The sequence below is a fragment of the Mixophyes fleayi genome, chromosome 1 (genome assembly GCF_038048845.1).
Source record: "Mixophyes fleayi isolate aMixFle1 chromosome 1, aMixFle1.hap1, whole genome shotgun sequence".
In the NCBI taxonomy this organism is placed as follows: domain Eukaryota; kingdom Metazoa; phylum Chordata; class Amphibia; order Anura; family Limnodynastidae; genus Mixophyes; species Mixophyes fleayi.
Genome location: NC_134402.1, coordinates 431,945,007 through 431,963,892, shown reverse-complemented (window position 1 = coordinate 431,963,892; position 18,886 = coordinate 431,945,007). Strand labels below are relative to the sequence as shown.

The window sequence follows — 18,886 nt, the reverse complement described above, 5'->3', positions numbered from 1 at the left end:
GCAGTGGAGTTGGCGAGGGCCTTGTAGGTGAGTGTGAGGAGCTTAAAGAGGATTCTGAAGGGGAATGGGAGCCAGTGAAGGGCTAGGTAGAGGGGGGAGACAGAAGAGGAGCGTCGAGAAAGGAAAATAAGCCTAGCGGCAGGATTAAGAACAGATCGAAGGGGAACAAGATGAGAGTGGGGTAGGCCAGTGAGGAGGAGGTTGAAGTAGTCCAGGTGGGAGATGATCAGAGAGTGGATAAGGCATTGGTGGCATCTTGGGAGAGGAAGGGCCGGATGCGAGCGATGTTATGCAGCTGGAAGCGGCAGGATTTAGCAAGAGAGAGGATGTGGGGGCCAAAGGAAAGAGAGGAGTCGAGGATGACACCAAGGCAGAGAAGTTGGGGGACAGGGGAGATAGAGGTGTTGTCGACAGTGATGGAGAGGTCAGAAGGGGATGAGGTATGAGAGGGAGGAAAAACTATGAGCTCAGTTTTGGCAAGGTTAAGTTTGAGGAATCGAGATGACATTCAGGAGGAGATGGCAGAGAGGCAGGCGGACACCCTAGAGAGGAGGGAGGGAGAGAGATCAGGAGAGGAGAGGTATAGTTGAGTGTCGTCAGCGTAAAGGTGGTAGCTGAAGCCAAAGGAGCTGATGAGTTCACCCAGGGAGGAGGTGTATAGAGAGAAGAGTAAGAGTCCCAGAACAGAGCCCTGAGGGACCCCGACTGGAAGGGTGGACGGGGGGGAGAGAGACCCAGAGGTGGTGACAGAGAAGGATCGGTGAGTAAGGTAAGAGGTGAACCAGGACAGGACTGGGCCGGAGAGGCTGAAAGACTGGAGGGTGTGAAGGAGGAGGGGGTGGTCAACAGTGTCGAAGGCTGCAGAGAGGTCAAGGAGGATGAGAAGGGAGAAGTAGCCCCTGGCTTTAGCAGAGAGGTCATTGGTGACTTTAGCCAGGGCAGTTTCAGTGGAGTGGAGGGGGCGGAAACCAGACTGGAGAGGATCAAGGAGGGGTGTTCAGAAAGGTAGGAGGTGAGACGGCTGCAGACGAGCCTCTCGAGAATTTTGGAGGCAAAGGGGAGAAGAGATATGGGGCGATAGTTCGAGAGAGAAGTGGGGTCGAGATTAGGAGATTGATTAGTATAATGCGTAGTTCTTGTGAAAACTTCGACTGAAAAGAGGAGAAGATTTTTGTACTTATGTTAAATCTTTCTCCGATTCCATCTGGGGGACACTGCTACCATGGGGTTGTATGAGGGCGCATGGAGTTGGCACTTAAATAGTTACCAAGTTTGCTGCTGCAACATCACAGACCTCAGTAATACTGAAGTCCCAATAAAAGGGCTCAACAACACAACTAACCGTAGAACAACAAAAGGGAGAGAACGCAGTGTCTCCCAGATGGAATCGGAGAAAGATTTAACGCAAGTACAAAAATCTTCTTTTCTCCTTCATCCACTCTGGGGGGACACTGCTAGAATGGGGGCCTTCGAAAGTAGCCCTTAAGAGAGGGAATTCTCCGATCTACTAGTCTACAAAACACTGCGGCCTGCATACGCAAAAATGTTGAACTGGCAAAAATCTTGTAAAGGTATGAACTGAGTACCCGGTCGCCGCCCTACAAAGCTGCTCTACAGATGCTCCATGGCAAGCAACCCAGGAAGCCCCCCCACGGGGAGAGTGCGCTGTGAGAACCTGGGGCACAAGCCGATTTCTACACACATAAGCAAGCTTAATCACAGACCTAATCCCACGAGCAATCATCTGCTTAGTGGCCGGCCAAACACACCACCTTCCACGCCAAGAAATGCAGATCAGCCGACTCCAGGGGTTTGAATGGAGGGCGCTGAAGAACCTCAATAATCAGGTTCAAATCCCACTGGGCCAACAGAGGAACGTTGGGAGGCTGAACATGAATCACCTCCTGAAGGAAAGTACAAACGTCAGGGAGGAAAGCCAACCAGCGCTGAAAGAAAATAGAAAGCGCAGAGACCTGAACTTTCAAAGTACTCAGTCTTAGTCCCTTCTCTAACCCATCCTGAAGAAAGGCCATCAAACGGCTAATCTGAAAAAGTCAGGGTTATGACACTTCCTCTTGCACTACTGTACATAGATCATCCATACCTTGTGATAGATCTTAGCGTGTACCGGCTTCTGAGCTTTTATGAGGGTCTCCCCTACCCTGGGGAAGAGAACCTCCTCGACTGCCAGAGGTCGGCTTCAATAGCCAGGCCATTAAAGCCAGCCAAGTTAAGTCGGGATGGTGTAAATGGCTCTTGACTGAGAAGATCGGGCCTGAGAGGAAGTGCCCAGCCTGACCCTTCCACCAGAAGCAAGATGCTAGCAAATCAGAGCCGCCTGGGCCAATTCGGTGCCACCAAAATGACCAGAAGACCTTTCAATAGTACTCGCCTTAGAACCCGCAGGATCATCGAAATTTGTGGAGAGTGATATCCTAAACAGGAGTCCCACCTCATGGACATTACATCCACCGCCACAGCCAGAGAAAATCTGGTTCTTGCGCAGAATCTTGGAACCTAGTGGTTGTGTCTGGATGCCATCAGATCCAGTTCTGGCAGGCCCCATTTCCAGACCAACTCCTGAAACACCCAAGGATGCAGTTCCCATTCTCCCGGAAGAAATGCATGCCTGCTGAGATAATCTGTTTCCAGTTGTTCAACCTGGGAATAAACCCTGCCGAAATTGCTGGAACTAATTTCTCCGCCCACAAGAAAACATGTTCTGCTACCTGCATAGCTCCTGCGCTTCTTGTTCCTCCTTGGCGATTTACATATGCCACTGCAGTGGAATTGACGGATTGGAGGTGGACTGGTTTTCCCTGAAGGAGAGACTGAGCTCCCTGGAGGGCCAACAGCATGGCTCTTAGCTCAAGAACATCTATGGGCCAAACCGCCTCGTCTGTCCAAAGACCTTGGAAATGAAGCTGGAGAACAGCACCCCAGCCCTTCAAACTGGCATCTGTGGTCACCTGAATCCAAGACCACAGGAGAAGAGATCAGCCCATCATCAGAAGTTTTTGAACTAGCCACCATTTAAGAAGTTGACGAGTCTCCCTGGAGAGTCCGATTCGTTGGGTCTCCAGATGAAAAAAGGGGTGCCCCAACCATTGTCTTAGTAGATGCCACTGGAACATACAAGAGTGGAAACTACCATATGAAAAGGTTTCTAAAGTCTATACACTAAACCCTAGAATCCCCATTCCCGAGTGCATGGAAGGACAAGGGTGACTCAGGATTAACCGTACAGAGTTGTAGGGATCTGTAGAGAAGATCCTGGAGACAGATCTTCTGAAAAGTGGTGTCCATAATTAATCCTAGAAACCTCATACTCTGAGGGCCTCAACTGGGATCTGGAATAATTGATTATCCAACCGTGTTGCTCCAGAATTCAATTAGAGAGGGTCAGATGCTGACAGATAAAAGGACCTGAAAAGGCTTTGAGGAGAAAATAGTCCAAATGTGGAATAATGTTCACTCCCAAGGCATGTAAACGTGTTGCCATTAATGCCATAATCTTTGTGAAAACTCTCTGGGCTGTGGAAAGCCAAAGGGGATCGCCCTAAATTGATAATGGGAGCTTCCTACTGTAAAAACAAAGGACTGATCCCATCCGAAACTTGTTCTACTCGTAGATGTTGGTTTAGCCCCTTGTGGTTTAGAATTGATGGAAACGAACCATCCTGTTTGGGCGCCAAGAACAGGTTTGAATAAAATTCCCGGTGTTTCTGCCACTGTGGACATGATTCCCAAGATCCAAATATCTCAGGTGGATGCCGCCCACTGATACTTGAATAATTGTTGGTGACCCCCCTATCCTCGCAGTTGCGAGAAGAGGAAGGTCCAGTCATGCAGATTATTATTATTCATTTTGTACATGTTTTTTTTTCTTTAAAATCTTGTGATTTGGACGTCTTTTGGAGTAAGCATCTCTACCCGTTTGCGACTGTCCACATGTTGCAAGGAGTCTACCTCTATTGGTGGGCTGAACTTTATAGCCCGTGTTCACAAGAAAAGATCTCCAAAAGACCCTAAGACACGGAGTTAGTAGTTTAGGGACATTTACCGTCAGGAAAGTACTTTTACCTCTGGTTGCTTGGCTAGTCATACTATCCAGTTCTGGACCAAATAGAGAAAAAAATTCAGTTAAGTGCATATACATAGCACTACGGGGCATATTCAATTGTTGGCGAAAACGGCAAAAATCTCGTGGCGCACGCACTATTACTGTCATTATGGTAATAGTGTGCGTAAATACCGTTATTACGGTAGTTTTCTCGCTGGATTTCAGCTTGCGGCTCAGGGAGCTGCGCGCTGAAATCGGAGTAGAATTAGGCAAAATTGATGTAAGGCACTCATCCCTCCAGAGCCATGTCTAGGGCAGAGTACCCGCAGATAGAAAGCAATCTGTCAAACAGACACAGTACACTACTGATAGAGAGCAGCCTGACAGTCACACACAGTATATACTGCTGATCAGTAGCAGTGTCTATGAGGTAAAACTGCTCAGGAGTTTCTTCTACTGTCTTCTGTCCAGTTCCGTGAATTGGCTCCAATGAACATACCAGTTTGTGAAGGGGGAGCAGTCCTATATGAAAATGACATGCTCCTCCTCAGATTTTTTCCAGGTCAACCTCACTTAAATCAAAGACTGCAAAGACTCAAACGGGGCACACTGAAAGGCAGACAGAACCAGGTTGAGATCCCAAGGCAAAACAGTCTGAACACACAAGGGGGTTGTGTAGGATGATCGCCAAACAACTCTGAATAAATAGCGCAGAGAACTGCATTTTGTGTGAACTCAACCTAAGCCCCGCATCCAGTCCCTCCTGCAGGAAGGACAAAAAACATAGAAAGTCGGAATTCTCAAGCGTGGAAACTCAGATGTTCACACCATAGGACATAGATTTTCCACACCCTGCGGTAGGTACTGCGGTTTCTGGTCCCTCGACATGCTGTGCACTACACCTTGGATGAGAAATTCCCTGCCCTCAGGATTCTGGCTTCAACAGCCAAGCGGTTAAAGCCAGCAGAGGAAAAACCTTGTGAAGAAAGGGAACCTGCTGTAAGTGGTCGTTGCGCATTGGAAGTCACTAACCTGGACCTGCTGACATTTGTAACACGTCAGCTTATTAGGACCTGCATAGCCAATTCGGAGCCACCAGGATGATTGGCAAACCTCTCGCTCTTGAATTTGTTCAAAACCCGAGAGAGCATTGACAACAGGGAAGAAGATGTACCCCCAAGCTGAACACCCACTGGAGAATCATGGTATTCACCGCATCAGATTTCTGTTTCTAACACAGAATGTGGGTACTCAAATTGTGGTGAGAGGCCATGAAGTCAATGTCTGGCAGACTCCATCCACGGACCAACAGTTCGAAGATTCTGGGTGTAGCGACCATTCTCCCTGTAGAACTTTATGTCTGAGGAAGTCTGCCTCCCAAATCTCCACACCAGGGATAAAAACTGTGAATATTATAGGGACAAACTGTTCTGCCCAAGTCAAAACCAGAGAGGCTTACTTGCCCTCTATCAGCAACAACCTGAGAGACTAGCAAGGCCTTGGTGACAAGCTTATAAACTAGGACACCAGGTGATGGTTGGACCCAGATCACTTCATTAAGATGTTCCATCGGAACACCCAAGAGTGGAACCTGGCATACTGGAAGGTCTCGTATGTAGAGACCATCTTTCCCACCATGCAGAGAACAGACGGACTGGTTAACTTCAGGACTCTTCTCACTAGGGCCTGCAAGGACCCGATCTTGTCTTCTGACATGAAGACCCTTTGAAGCCTGGTATCAAATATCAGTCCCAAAAACTGCATCTGCTGACAGAGTACCAGGTTGGATATTTTAATGTTCAGGATCCAACCGTGCTCCTCCAACACCTGAGCTGTGCAAGTCAAGTAGGACAGAAGCAAAAGGAGCAGAGTATGCCTTGAGATACAAATTGTCCAAATAAGGGACGATCATGACTCCCTCAGATTGTAACAGGGCCACCACCACTGCCATGTCCTTTGACAATACCTGCGGTTACGTGACCAGAATGGAAGGGCTCTGAACTGGCGTCTCCCACAGCAAACCTGAAAAGGGAATGGTGTCCCAGATTTTGAGATGAAGGTACGGGTCCCTGATGTCTATGGAGGCCAAATACTTATTGGCCTCCAAAGGAAGCGACCCCCGGAATGGGCAGAGTGGAAGTTTTGGTCAAGCGAGCTACCGGTATGTCCACCTCGGGTGGCTGTACTCATTTGGTAATTTCGGTCTGTTTAATGGGTTAGAGGCCAGAGAATTGGCTTATCAGGCTTCTCCCACGCCTCACCAATGAGATCTGATAACTAAGAATGAAACAATATTACCCTCTTTTTCTTTTGCTGGAATAAGGCTGATCCTTTAGCTAGAGACTCTTCACTGAACAGTAAGTCAAGAGCCAGCCAAACTGCCATAATGAGGGTCTAAACATTGCCTGCTAGCGGCATCTATACATAATCCCTCTTGTCTAAGGGTACCACCTTAGACCGACTGTTGGCCTAGAGAGCAGGCCTGGCGTCTTTACCCGTCTAAGTGTGTGTGTGTGTGTGTGTGTGTTAAAGTGGGGTATTCTTCACAGACTGCAGAGTCTGACAAGGCCAATCTCCTCTGAATGAGAACCTAGACGACAATAAAGTAAAGAAAGTAAATAAATTATTGAATGAAGGCTGTGACGCAGTCCTCTATTACTCAAACTCCTTGGGCATTTAAACGGAATTTGATTTACCAGGGAGTTTCCGTCAAGAAGGTAAAAGTCAACATAGCATTTAAGTGCTAGTTCTATAATCCCATTCTACGACCCATAGTAGCAGTGTTCCCCAGATAGCTGGAACTTCCAATGCGGCGAGTTCAAGGCTTCACCCAATAAAGCCTCCAGCTGGGAGGAAGATGGAAAAGAAAGGTGTGGAGCTTTTCAACCTCCATTTAAACAGAGAAGGATCCACAGTCTCAAGGACAACCTAACAGCTGCAGGAGCAGAGGCACCCACCTTGGTACCTCCAATCCCCAGCTTCTAGCATCATATAGCTGTCCATGCTGTGTGCTACAGCACAGACGGCTCCGTCGTCCCACAAGGCAAAAGCCTCAAAATAAAAATCAAAAAAAAAATCAAAATGAGTAAAATTGGCTGCCTTTCAGCCCCAAACAAAAAAAAACACATCCTGTCACGTTGTGGCACTAAAGTAAACTGAAGGTCTAACAGAAGAATGGTATAGAGGGGGAGGAGCTATGGACCGTTCGGATTCTTAAAAAGTTCCTGCACACCTGGACCCCCTATACATACCAGGTGTACCCCAATGCATGCAAAATAAATTAATATTGTTAGGAAGATTTATTAAATGTAGATAAATGTAACTTGTACATTGCCTATGTAGCCAAAAAGTGAAGAATATCACTAAGACAATCAATGGGACTGCTGTCAAAATATCTACACTACAAATTATGTTTGAGAAAGACTTGCTTCTTTTAAAAACATATAGTAAAGTATCAGTATCTCACATGAAGCCCAGCCTCCTCGTTACTTAGCATGTTGGGGTCCGATGACAGGACAGGAGGGCCTGGTTTTTTGGGTACGCTTGGAGATTGGGGAGCAGCTTTACTCTGGTTCACCAGCTCTTGAAGTGTATCTGTGATGCATTTGTAGCAGTTTAACCTGCAAGGAAGACAAAAACATATAATCTATCATTTTATTATCGTTTATTTATAAGGCGCCACATGGTTTCTGCGGCGCTGTACACAATACAAACAGTGGACCAAACAGAGTAATACAGTACATAATAAACGAGTAATACCAAGTCTCCAGAAACTCAAAGCATAACAATAAGAGAATTTATGTACTTACGTTAAATCTTTTTCTCTGAATCCATCTGGGGGACACTGCTACCATGGGGACATACCAGCCCCTCGAAGGGAGGGAACGATCTGATAATCCGGCACGCAACACTGCGGCCAAAAAACAGCGGCCGTAGGAACAATAGTAACAAGGTTACCCACGTGAATAGCAGCCAGGAGACTATATGACTCCTCAGCTGAGATGATGCACCGAAGCACCCATGAGTGCAACCCAGTTTACCCCCAAGGATGGGAGGAATGGACACCAAGCCAATATAGACAGAGTCCAATAGAACCTGCAATGCCCGTCGTTCATAATACAGAAACTCCTGGTGATGGTCTGCTGAGCCACCAGCCTTTCCCAATCTCAACAAAACAATCTATTGAAAGTCAGTCTTCCTAAATCTGGACAGCCACTGCACATAAGATGGAGGACACGACCCAGTTGGTAAGGTAGAACTCGGAGATTAGGTCCAAAAAGGCAACTACCTCCTGAAAGACAAACAGCATCTCCAGATTGAACTGAACCCTTTACAGCCTCATAGGCTGAATAATAGAACGGTGAGCCAAAGCCATGACATGACGGATAGGGAAAGTTGGCATACAGTCAAGTAGCCCCCGACCTGATGCCTTACACCAAGGTCCTAATCCAAGAAACTCCACTTCAGCAGAACCCAAGGCGGTAAGGAATTTGTTAGAGGAAAAACAGTGTCAGGCCTCCTCCTTGAGCCACGCCAGAAACAGTGAAGGTGTGGACCGTACACAGACAGAGGAAGTCCAGAAATATATGAGCAGATACCAGATCAGTCAGGAACTGATCTGTGAAAAAGTGAAGATAAGGATGGGGAGTGAATGTGTGAAGGACTAACACTCACCACCCCACAAAGGCCCTGCATGCCCTGTGGCACTGTGGTAGCCACAGGTTTCCTGCCTACTGAAAGTGTGGTCACTATTCTGGATAAAAATCTCCGTAACCATCAGAAGTTAATCATAACAATGCTGATCAAGAAGGATAGCCGAGAATGATCCCGGCTGTAAGGGGAGCTCCAAGGGAGAAGGACTGTGTTAAGCCAAAAGACCTCTCTACCACAGACACCACATGATTAGAATACTGTATTCTGATCAAATAGGCCCGATTCGAAGTCATCAGCATTCTAAACAGGGGCTCCTTTACAGACCCACCGGATATTCAGGGGAATCTGCATAGAGGAGGAAACGGTTCTGCCCTTCAGGACTTTTACTGCATGGACATGATGGCCACCTCAACAGTAGGAACTCTGGTCATGAACAGAATCCAGGTTGTGGTGACCGCACCAAGGCACCCTGAGATGTCTATTGGGTAAATTCACTGCCGTCACAGCCTTTGAAGATATGCGTAGAGACGATCCCTTTACCGGTGGGACCGTTGCGGCAGAAGTCCACCCAATGTATTAAGTGCCCTCATGCAGTCCTGGTCCCGCCCGCACAGTAGACGTATGCAACGACCCTGGCATATTCAGACCAAAGGGCTGGAATTTCTGAAGAATGACCGAAACCCTCCTGGGCCAGTAACATGACCCTTCTGGTCCAGCCCATGCCTGTAGAAGATCAGATTTCTTAAGTCGGATACGGCTCCCCACCTCTTAGACGAAAGACACTGTCTCCAACCCATAGGCCGGCATAGTTGTCACCCTGTATCAAGTGTCCAGGGCCGAGGACCTGCCTGCCTAGAGATGGTCTCATCAGGGGCACTCATTGAAGGGCCTCCTCTTGACGTGAGTTTGAAATATTAGCATCTGGACTCCCCAGATGAGCATGAAAACCAATACTTTGCTTACCCGATCCCCCGGAAGGAGTAGCATGTAACCTCCTTCAGGGAAAATCACAAAGCAGGACACCCTAAGAAACCTCCTGCTTGTGAAGCATTAGAGGATAAAGCAGAGAACTCAGCCTGTCCGCCAGAACACACACAGGCCAAAAACCGCGGCAGTGGTATCCAAACCGATTTCCTGATGAATATTCTCGTTGAGGGAACCAAGTGGAATGGAGGGAGATAGAATTATCACTCCTGTAGACAAAACCATGAAGCCCGGGTAGGAAGCGGTTATGGCATGCAGGTGGAACCTGCCTTGATAATGACATTCACTGCTGACAAAGACCAGCCGAGGTGCAAATAGGCGGCTACCACCACCGTGGTCTCTGTAAGACTTGACCTTGCTCACATGAAAAGTCAGACTTGAGAAGCGAGGGCCCTGATGTAAACTGAGAAGAGGTCGAAAAGTCATCCAGATGGAGTTGTAATGTTTAAGGCATCTCTCCTAATGCTGGAAACCAGCGACTCATGTGGTTCATATGCCCTTCTCACCTACCGGTACAGACCTTGCTTGGAAGAAACTCATTCTAAGAAGTGGGGTACCGGTCCTAGGGGTAATGACATACCAGATCAGAGCCTGGGGTAGACAGAGCAAACTCTTCTACATTCTCCTAGTACAACCAGTCCTGTTCCTATACTGCTCCCAGATAAGGGTGTATTAGATATCAAAGAAAGAACTGAGACCCCAGTATATCTTAACCCATGGTTCGAGAAAATACAGGATGAGGACTAGTAAGGAGAGTGTGGGACTGACCAGCCTGTTTGGCTAGGGATGTTGATCTGTTGTATCCCAAGTAGTAGAGTCTGTACAGAGTAAAGTAGGCTCCAACCCAAGCACTTGACCACCTCTGGAAGCAAGGTCTCTGGGAGCCTTCCATGATAAAGAAAATCAGCCCCACCCAGGGATGGTCCATGGCCAAAGGACTGTTTCTGGACTACCGATCCTTTGTCAGATCAACCACCCCAGAGGGGCCGAACGGCAAATTCTCTCTCCGAGACAGAGTTTATTCAGAATCTCCATCCGTAGGGGGGTACTCTCTCCCATGGGATACTATTTAATGTATGTCAGTTTCTGGTCTTGTGGCCCTCAACCATTTACAGACAAAGAAATGAGGTTGCGTTCTGCGTCACCCCAAAACTCTAACAGTGGTAAGCCCTAGGGAGCAGCATTTCCCCGATGCCTGATACCTGCGCTGCCCACATCTCCATTGCCCCGATGACCCAGCAATGAGTCAGGGCCGGGATGTGTTTATGTGGAGCCTTAGATATGTCTGCTGTAAGCACTGGATCTCAGTGGTACAATACTTCAAAGATGCAGGGAATAAGGGTGACAGTGTTATGAGCCTTATGGGCTCATTTTTTTTATTTTTTTTTTACCCTTTTGGAAAGAACCTAGGCTTGGTGGCCTGCCAACCAGATCCACAAGAGTTTGTACCAGAATCCTCAATACTTTTCCTCAGGGACAGGCGCACACACATCTGGGAGAAGCGTGCTACCCTGGATTTACTCCCACGGGTAAGTCCCCCTAGTCAGTCCCGGGTCCTCACTCCACATCAGGAGACTAATATTTACATTATAATCAATAAATCATTTTACCCGGGCACTCTATAGCAGCTATTGTTGCTGTAACCAGGTAACTGCGGCACTGGCCAGTTCCTTATAGGCAACACAGTTATAAAGGTGCAGGATGAGTGAATGTAGAGGATACCCGTTTTCTTTAGCTCTCAGCCAAAACAGTATCTCAATATGAAAGGAGAGAAGTATGTGGCACCTGTTCAGGGTATACTTCCATTTTCAGATAAGATAACTCACACAGCAAAATTGTATATAAACTGTGTAGCACAATATTTCACTAAATAAACAGAGCATTTCATATACCTATACACAGCAAAATGTATATAAACTGTATAATACAATATTCATCTACATGACATAGGAGCAGAGTAACATAATAGACACTGTATACATATATACGCATATCTATCCATCTATCTATATCTGCAAAAAAGTTCATGAAGTACTTCGCTCCTGATAGCTAAGGACCATCAGCGACTTAGAAGAGAGGAACATGTAGCCATGTCTGCAGTTCCCGCTTCCAGAATATACCATTGCGTCGTAGCAGATTGGGGGGGGTGGGGGATTGGCGAAAAAACCTCCCCTTTCTACAGCGGTATCTGTCAAAACAGGCTGTTCTGCGTTGCTTCTATGGTAAATCCGCATCAGACTCTTGCTCCAATTCCCCTCTGTGGCCCCCCTCTGCCTCTGTGGGGGAGTGGCATGATCGGAATCGGAAATGGCTGTGCACATTTTTAGTAGCCAGCGCTCTCTGCCTAATGGCAGCGCCAGACATCAACGCGGTTCTGAGTGACCGCCATCCGCGTACTTAGTGGCCAGCGCTCTCTGCCTAATAGCAGCGTCTGACATCTAGTGCGGTTCTGAGTGACAGAGATCAGATAGAAAACCGTTGTTACTGCTTGTAAATGCAAAAGCAATTTCTCTATGGCACGTCCTGTGCGCCTCCTGTGGAAGCTGGGCCCACGGTAATGGGATACTTTCAACTACTGACCCAGCAAGGTATGTGCTGCAGTGCAGCACATACACCACTATTTCTAAAGTTTAAGAAAAGAGATAATAAAATAAATCTAATATCAGCAACAGATAGCTGCAGAGCAGCCATAGCAAGACCAACTCCTTGGGCACTTAAAATACACGCAGGCTAGGAAGAGTTGCAGAGGGGAGGAGTTCAGTCAGCAAGTATAAACAAATTTATTAACTTAAGTGCCAACTTCCAGGCTCCCCACATACAACCCCATGGTAGCAGTGTCCCCCAGAACGGATGAATGAGAATATAGTGAGGTTGGAGCAGGAGAAAAGGTATAGAGACAGGAGGGAAGAGGGACCTGCTCACAAGAGCTTACATCCTAAAGGGAGGGCAAACAGACAGCAGGCACATATGGGAGTCAGGGAATCAAGTGCAGGAGGATCAAGCAAGGGGAACGGAGAGAGAAAGGTGAAGAGACGAGCATTGAGAGAGAGTTAGGTGGAAGACTGGTACCATTTAACAATTATTAGCAATATAAGGTACTGAGAATCCAAGAGCATGTCAGTAAAGCATATTTCAATTATTACATGGGAATACCACCCACTAATGATAATTTGTTTTCATTTGCACAACGTTAAATAATATTTTCAAAATGGATCTCAAAATGCAGTTTCAATAGCAACTCGCCTATCCTGAAATGCTTGTAAGCCTGCAGAATCCTCTTCTGGCTCTCCATGCTTGTGAAAGTGCAGTCCAAGGCCTTGAGGGTCTTTCTTCTCAGCAGCTGTGAGACAGAGTTCCACTACACCTTCATAGAAACGTACTGCAGAAACCAGAAATATAACATTTTAAGGGTAAAGGTTTATCCAATTTATATTTGTAGAATATTAAAAGATGTGTGACTTCCGTCTCTAAGCCTTATAGCCAAATTAAAAAGTTGGCCCATGTGTGACCGCCTTTAGCAATCATGCTTTAAGAGGATCCAATTATAAAAGTTGATTTCACCCAACTGCAAAGAAATAACATACCTTGTCTGTACTGTCCACAAACATTTGGTAGGTCAACTTGCTGACTGATTTTCTGGTACTCTCTTAAGGACTCTCGCAACATCCGCTCTTTGTCAGATTTGCTCTGTGCTTCTCGGGACCTTTGTAAAAGTTCATTTGCCTGGGATATTCCAATTAAACAAAAAGAAAAGCAAAACAAAATCTGTCAATGATCTCTAAAAGACAAATCTCAATCTAAGATTTTCGAATATACCCACTATACACAACTATGAAGTGTGAATTTTAAACTGCAGAACATGTTCAATACAGAAACATACTCCTTCCCAGGTTTTTTTTTTGTAAACAAAGACTCCATGTACCAAGATAGCAAAATGAATAACAGTTTGTCTAAAATTGCTGTTTCCACTAAGCAAACCATTTGGTAAAAGAGCCCTTACAAAAAACACATTGCAAGCAAAAAAACAAAAAACACACAAAATAAACCCCTAAGCAAAACAAAAATAAATAAAATTATAAAAGAAAGCCACAGAGAACAACACTACTTCAAATGTAATCAGTTATTCGTAAAGCAAGTGTAGACTCGTACCTTGGAGCATATGGCATCATCAGTACTATACAAGGACGGACAGACATCTTGTAGGTGGGAGCTGATTCCATCTACTGTTGCATTGTCCAATATATAACAATTGATCAATGAAGCAATAAGGGCCCCTGTCAGCTCTTTGTCTCGAATCACCAAATCTTTAAATGTGGTTATTTTTAGCTGTTCTTGTAGCTCCTGGTAAGGGGAAAACAGATAGCCTGGTCAATTATGGAATATTTTTTTAGCACATCAAATATGTTCAATAAGCAGCTACCCAAAAAAGGGCTTTGTAGCAGTTGTTCCCTTGGAACATACATTGATTCTAATGTAGGGCTTTTTTTAAGCTTCTAAATCTTAATATATAAACACACATATTCCAACCAAATATTTTAGCAACTTTAAAGTAAAACGATATTCAAGTGAGTTCATGACAGCATAAAGTGGTTGTCTACATTTGGATAATTTCTGCTGTTTCTTGTCAATATCAGGTTGAAACAGTCTCTTAAAAAGTTTGGACCAGAAAGGGATAGCAAGAACTTCTGATGGTAAAGAAGCAGAATAGTAACACTTTCAGATGCCATTATGAAGTATTGTGTCCCCAGATAGCACTTTAATTAATTAGTAGAAATGCTTACAGAAGCCATAGTTTGAGCCCCAATAAGACCCACATCCAGAGCTACATCCCCCAGATGATCAGACCCCTCACGGACATCCTCAACCAAGGTCACTAGTTCAAAACTTGGCTCCTACACTGCAAACCTTCAAAGAGTTGCTCTGACTACTTTTCCACAACCTTGTTGACCCAACATAAACCAAACTCAACATAAACATACTTAAGAATGGTCTCCATTTTCCTCCTACTATCCTGTCGACGGAGCCCGGAGATTAAGAAAACATAAAATGGCCGCCGACATCCTGAATATCCGATAACTGGCGCTCTATGCCTGTCATGGAAGCGCCGGTTATCGGGGAGGCTGGAGGAGTGACAGCGGTCCGTGAGACCGCTTGTTCACTCCTTAATCTGGCATCCATTCTTCCATGTCCCTGTCAGTGAGAGCCGCTGGCTCTCCTCTGACAGGGGAATGCCTGCACTGCCCAGCTGTGAGTGTGTTCTCTATAGTAGAACACACTCCAGCGCTGCCACCTAAAAAGAAAAGAATACATAAAGAAATGAAATAAGTTATTAAAATAACGCTAGCACTAAATAACATTGCCCAACTCCTGGGCACCTAAAAAAAACTGAACAGGAAGAGGCAGGGGGATTGTAGAGGGGAGGGGTCTGTCAGCAGTACTAAAGTTTAACTAGTTAGGTGCCAACTCCCAAGCTCCCCTCCACAACCCATGGTAAGCAGTGTCCCCCAGACCGGATGAAAGAGAAAATAAAGTTAAAGAATATAACTCCTCATAGACTGTCTATATTTTAAAGCACCTTTGAGCAATGTGAGTGTGACTATTGCATTTGACTCTCCTTCCCCTATCAGTAATGTCCATGTGTGATTCAAGTGACCAACCTGAAGCCAAGCACGAGAATAGGACAATCACAAGGCTAGAAATAATTTGTGCATTATAACATTCACAGACCTGTGGCAATCTTTAGCCAAAAGCACAAGATTCACACAAAGGAAGATGCACACAAAACAAAAGTTGAATTGAAGAAGAAATGTTAGCAAAACCTTTACGAGAAATGTTTAACTGCAAAAAATTTCACCTTACTATAAACATAGTTTTTGCTTGTCACACCACTGACATCAGTTACAGGACTGTCTTCTACATGATATAATCACATTAATGAAGGAAAACATGTGGGGATGAATTAGAAACCTTTCCTGCACAATGCAAGTCCTATAATAAACTGTTTAACATTCTTGTATCTATCAAGATTACAAACCTTCTGAAGCTTGGACACTATATTATTGAACTGGTGTTCACACAGCAGTTTCCAAAGTGCAAGGGCTTCACACGTCTTCCTAACCAACTGGTGGATCCCTTGAAGAGAGATCTTCTCTGTTAGCTGGGCCTCGGCTGAGGAAAAAAAGCATGGAGTTATAGTCTGAGAATATTGCTGGAAACAACCTTGGTTTACTAAGAGTACTAAAGGAAAGTAGAGTAAATGTTATGCAGTAGGCACAATTCTACTAAAGTCAGAAGATGATCTGCACCAAAATTTCTCAGCAGTAAACTGGTAACATTACCATCTGCTCTATGGTGGTGTAAAATATCTGCAGTGCTGGAGGCTTTTGTTTTCAGCAGCCCTGCTAGTTTTATAAATGTTGCGGACATTGTTCCGAAATTACTTCCAGAAACACACAAGTATAGTGAAAACTGGAGGCGCATTGTAAATTATGTTGACAAATGTATATACACAATTTTACCAGCATCCCACATCTCTGTCTCTGACAAACATTAGGGTTATATATAGCGAGATTAAAGCATGTAAAGTGTTAAGGCAACAACATGTACTACATGTACAATCCACACACATCAGCAGCAAACCCCAATGAACCCTATATTAGTTATTCAGTTATCTTTTCTAGTATCAGCCATTTAATTGTTAACAATCTTATCAATTTTGCACTAAGTGCACTTATAGGGCGGGCAATGCCATTTCCGAATTTGGCTCTTACTGTGGTATTTCCTCTGCAGCTCTTGCTGGACTTGCTGAGAACCTCCCATATCATGACGTCCGAGGCTGACAAGACGCTGTTGAATGTTGACCGGAGTTCCAAAACTGCAAACAACCATTATGTAAATAAGACACTGGGAGCAGAGCAGGTATAAAGAACATAAGAGTTATTGTCTTAGCAGCAAGATATATTTACATAAAAAACTCAATACAAAAAAAAAAAACAAACAAGAAAAATCTAATACAAAAAAACGACCATGTGGGGAATGTTTTATTAATGCCGCTGAGGCAGTGTGTATTAATGCAAAATGTTTTATTTAGATATAGCCTACCAGAATGTTTTAGAGTAACACTATGCACTTTGTTCCAGTACTACTTTGGGGGCGAACATGGTGGCATTATGACGCCACTTCAGTTCCTGTTTGTGGAGGGGCATCTAATGGTGCTTACTAGATTCAAATAACTAGAATCTGATTGGTTGCTATAGGAAACATCTCCACTTTTCAAACCTGCAGTTTAGTAAAATATACCCCATTTTCTCCTGGAACTCCTAGGAGTCAAAGAGCCATACAGGAAACAGGGGATTCTATAGCAAGACTGTTACCCTTGGGATTCGGCACCATCGCTCTCCAGCCACAAAATGGGGAACCTGGTTGCAGCAGCCCAAATACCACCGGCATCCTACTCTTCCACCTGCTCCTGCAAACTACTGTGGGGGATCCCAGCACGGCCTTAACCTGTTCCCAACTGATGGGAGTGAGGAAGGCAGCACAAGTTCTATGGGGACCCGCTGGATCCATACTGGACCACCAAGGATGTAGCCCTCCAGCACCACAGTGCTTTGGTTCCGTGAATACGAGTGCAGTACAATACATCCATGGATTTCACGTTCCTAACATGAACTCCAGGGTGAGCACTAAGTACATTTATTTTATTAAATATGTATACAAACCGAAACAATCCAAACACAATGATTTAACCCTTAAAGATCAAAGCACCTGACATTAACATAAAACTCGTCTCACAACGTGTGAGGCACCTGGCCACAGAATTATTCTAAACTTGAATTACAGCCCTTCGGTGACACCTTTTTAATTGCACCATCGTCCTTTAGAGGTAGAGGACTTTATTGTGAATATACTTTACCTGGGATTTCCTAAAGAGCTTGCAGCAAATTGGGAGTTTCTATCCAGAAATTCCAGTAGACCTTTAAGTTCTTGAAGAACGGACTCCAAAACTTGAGGAGAAACACTGTTATCATTCTGAAACAGATGGGACATTAAAAGAGGTATTCAGTGAAGTATTTTTGAGATATGGACGAAGCCACTTATTGACAATATGTAAGTATTAGTAATATTTATTGGTGAACTTAGGTTGCAGCAAGGCTCCACATTAAAGTAATAGAAAACTCAACTAAACCATCTTCTTGTGTCAGTTTTGTATGGACAATAATAATCCTCCTAAATACATATTTCCATTAGTTTATTACCAAGTAGTTACAAATTCAAAGTTGGTAGTCAAGCAAATAACTGCCCCCACAAACATATGTTACTGCTTATTTTACTTACAAATGTATATTTATAAGAATGAAAATCAGTAAAATTACAGTTTATCTAATAACCAATTATAATCAAGATTCCCCCCTACAATCAACTTCCTAATGCAGAAAATAGGTGATAAACAGTTCAACCATTTCTATAGTTATATATATATATATATCTTTATCTCTGTCATTCTATATCTATAGATATACACTGCATAGGCAAAAGTATGTGGACACCCCTTCTAATTAGTTTGGCCATTTCAGCCACATCCATTGTTAACAAGTGCTTAAAATCAAGCATACAAGTCATCCATCTCCATATCGAAGCATTAGCAATAGAATGGGTAGTACAGAAGAACTCAGTGACTTAAAATATGACACGATCATAGGATGTCACCTTTTTAACAAGTCAGTTTGTGAAATTTGTGCCCCGTTAGACCTGCAAGTGTAAGCGCTGTTATTGTGATGCGGAAACGTTTAGGAGCAACAGCAGCCGAGTCAAGAACCAGCAGGCCACACAAGCTCAGTGAATGGGACTGCAGAGTGCTGAAGTGCATAGCTCATAAAAATAGTCTAGAACTCGGTAGTGAGTGTTGCAATGGAGGATAAACTGTCTGTGTTAGTAGAGAGCTTCATGGATTGGGTTTCCATGGCTGAGTAGTCACACAAGCCTCAGATCACCTTGTGCAATGCCAAACACTGCATGGAGTGGTGTACACCACACCACCACTGGACACCACACCACCACTGGACACCACACCACCACTGGACTCTGGCAGATGGTGATGCAATTCCACTGCTCCATTCCAAATGACAAATGTCGGTTTGGCAGATGCCAGGAGAACAATTCCTGCCGAAATGCATACTGCCAACT

The 18,886-nt window shown here is 44.8% G+C and overlaps 1 protein-coding gene across 1 annotated transcript in view; it reads right to left on the bottom strand.

Moving 5' to 3' along the window:
- The window catches only part of NUP155 (nucleoporin 155), a 62,808-nt gene that overhangs the window by 18,919 nt on the left and 25,003 nt on the right, over positions 1-18,886 (bottom strand). Inside the window, exons 20-26 of the mRNA XM_075184228.1 lie at positions 17,616-17,731; positions 16,471-16,574; positions 15,735-15,868; positions 13,850-14,041; positions 13,285-13,423; positions 12,944-13,079; positions 7,530-7,683 (exon numbers count right to left, since the gene is read on the bottom strand). Of these exons, the coding sequence (XP_075040329.1) occupies positions 7,530-7,683; positions 12,944-13,079; positions 13,285-13,423; positions 13,850-14,041; positions 15,735-15,868; positions 16,471-16,574; positions 17,616-17,731 (975 nt within the window). The remainder of the gene's footprint in view (positions 1-7,529; positions 7,684-12,943; positions 13,080-13,284; positions 13,424-13,849; positions 14,042-15,734; positions 15,869-16,470; positions 16,575-17,615; positions 17,732-18,886) is intronic.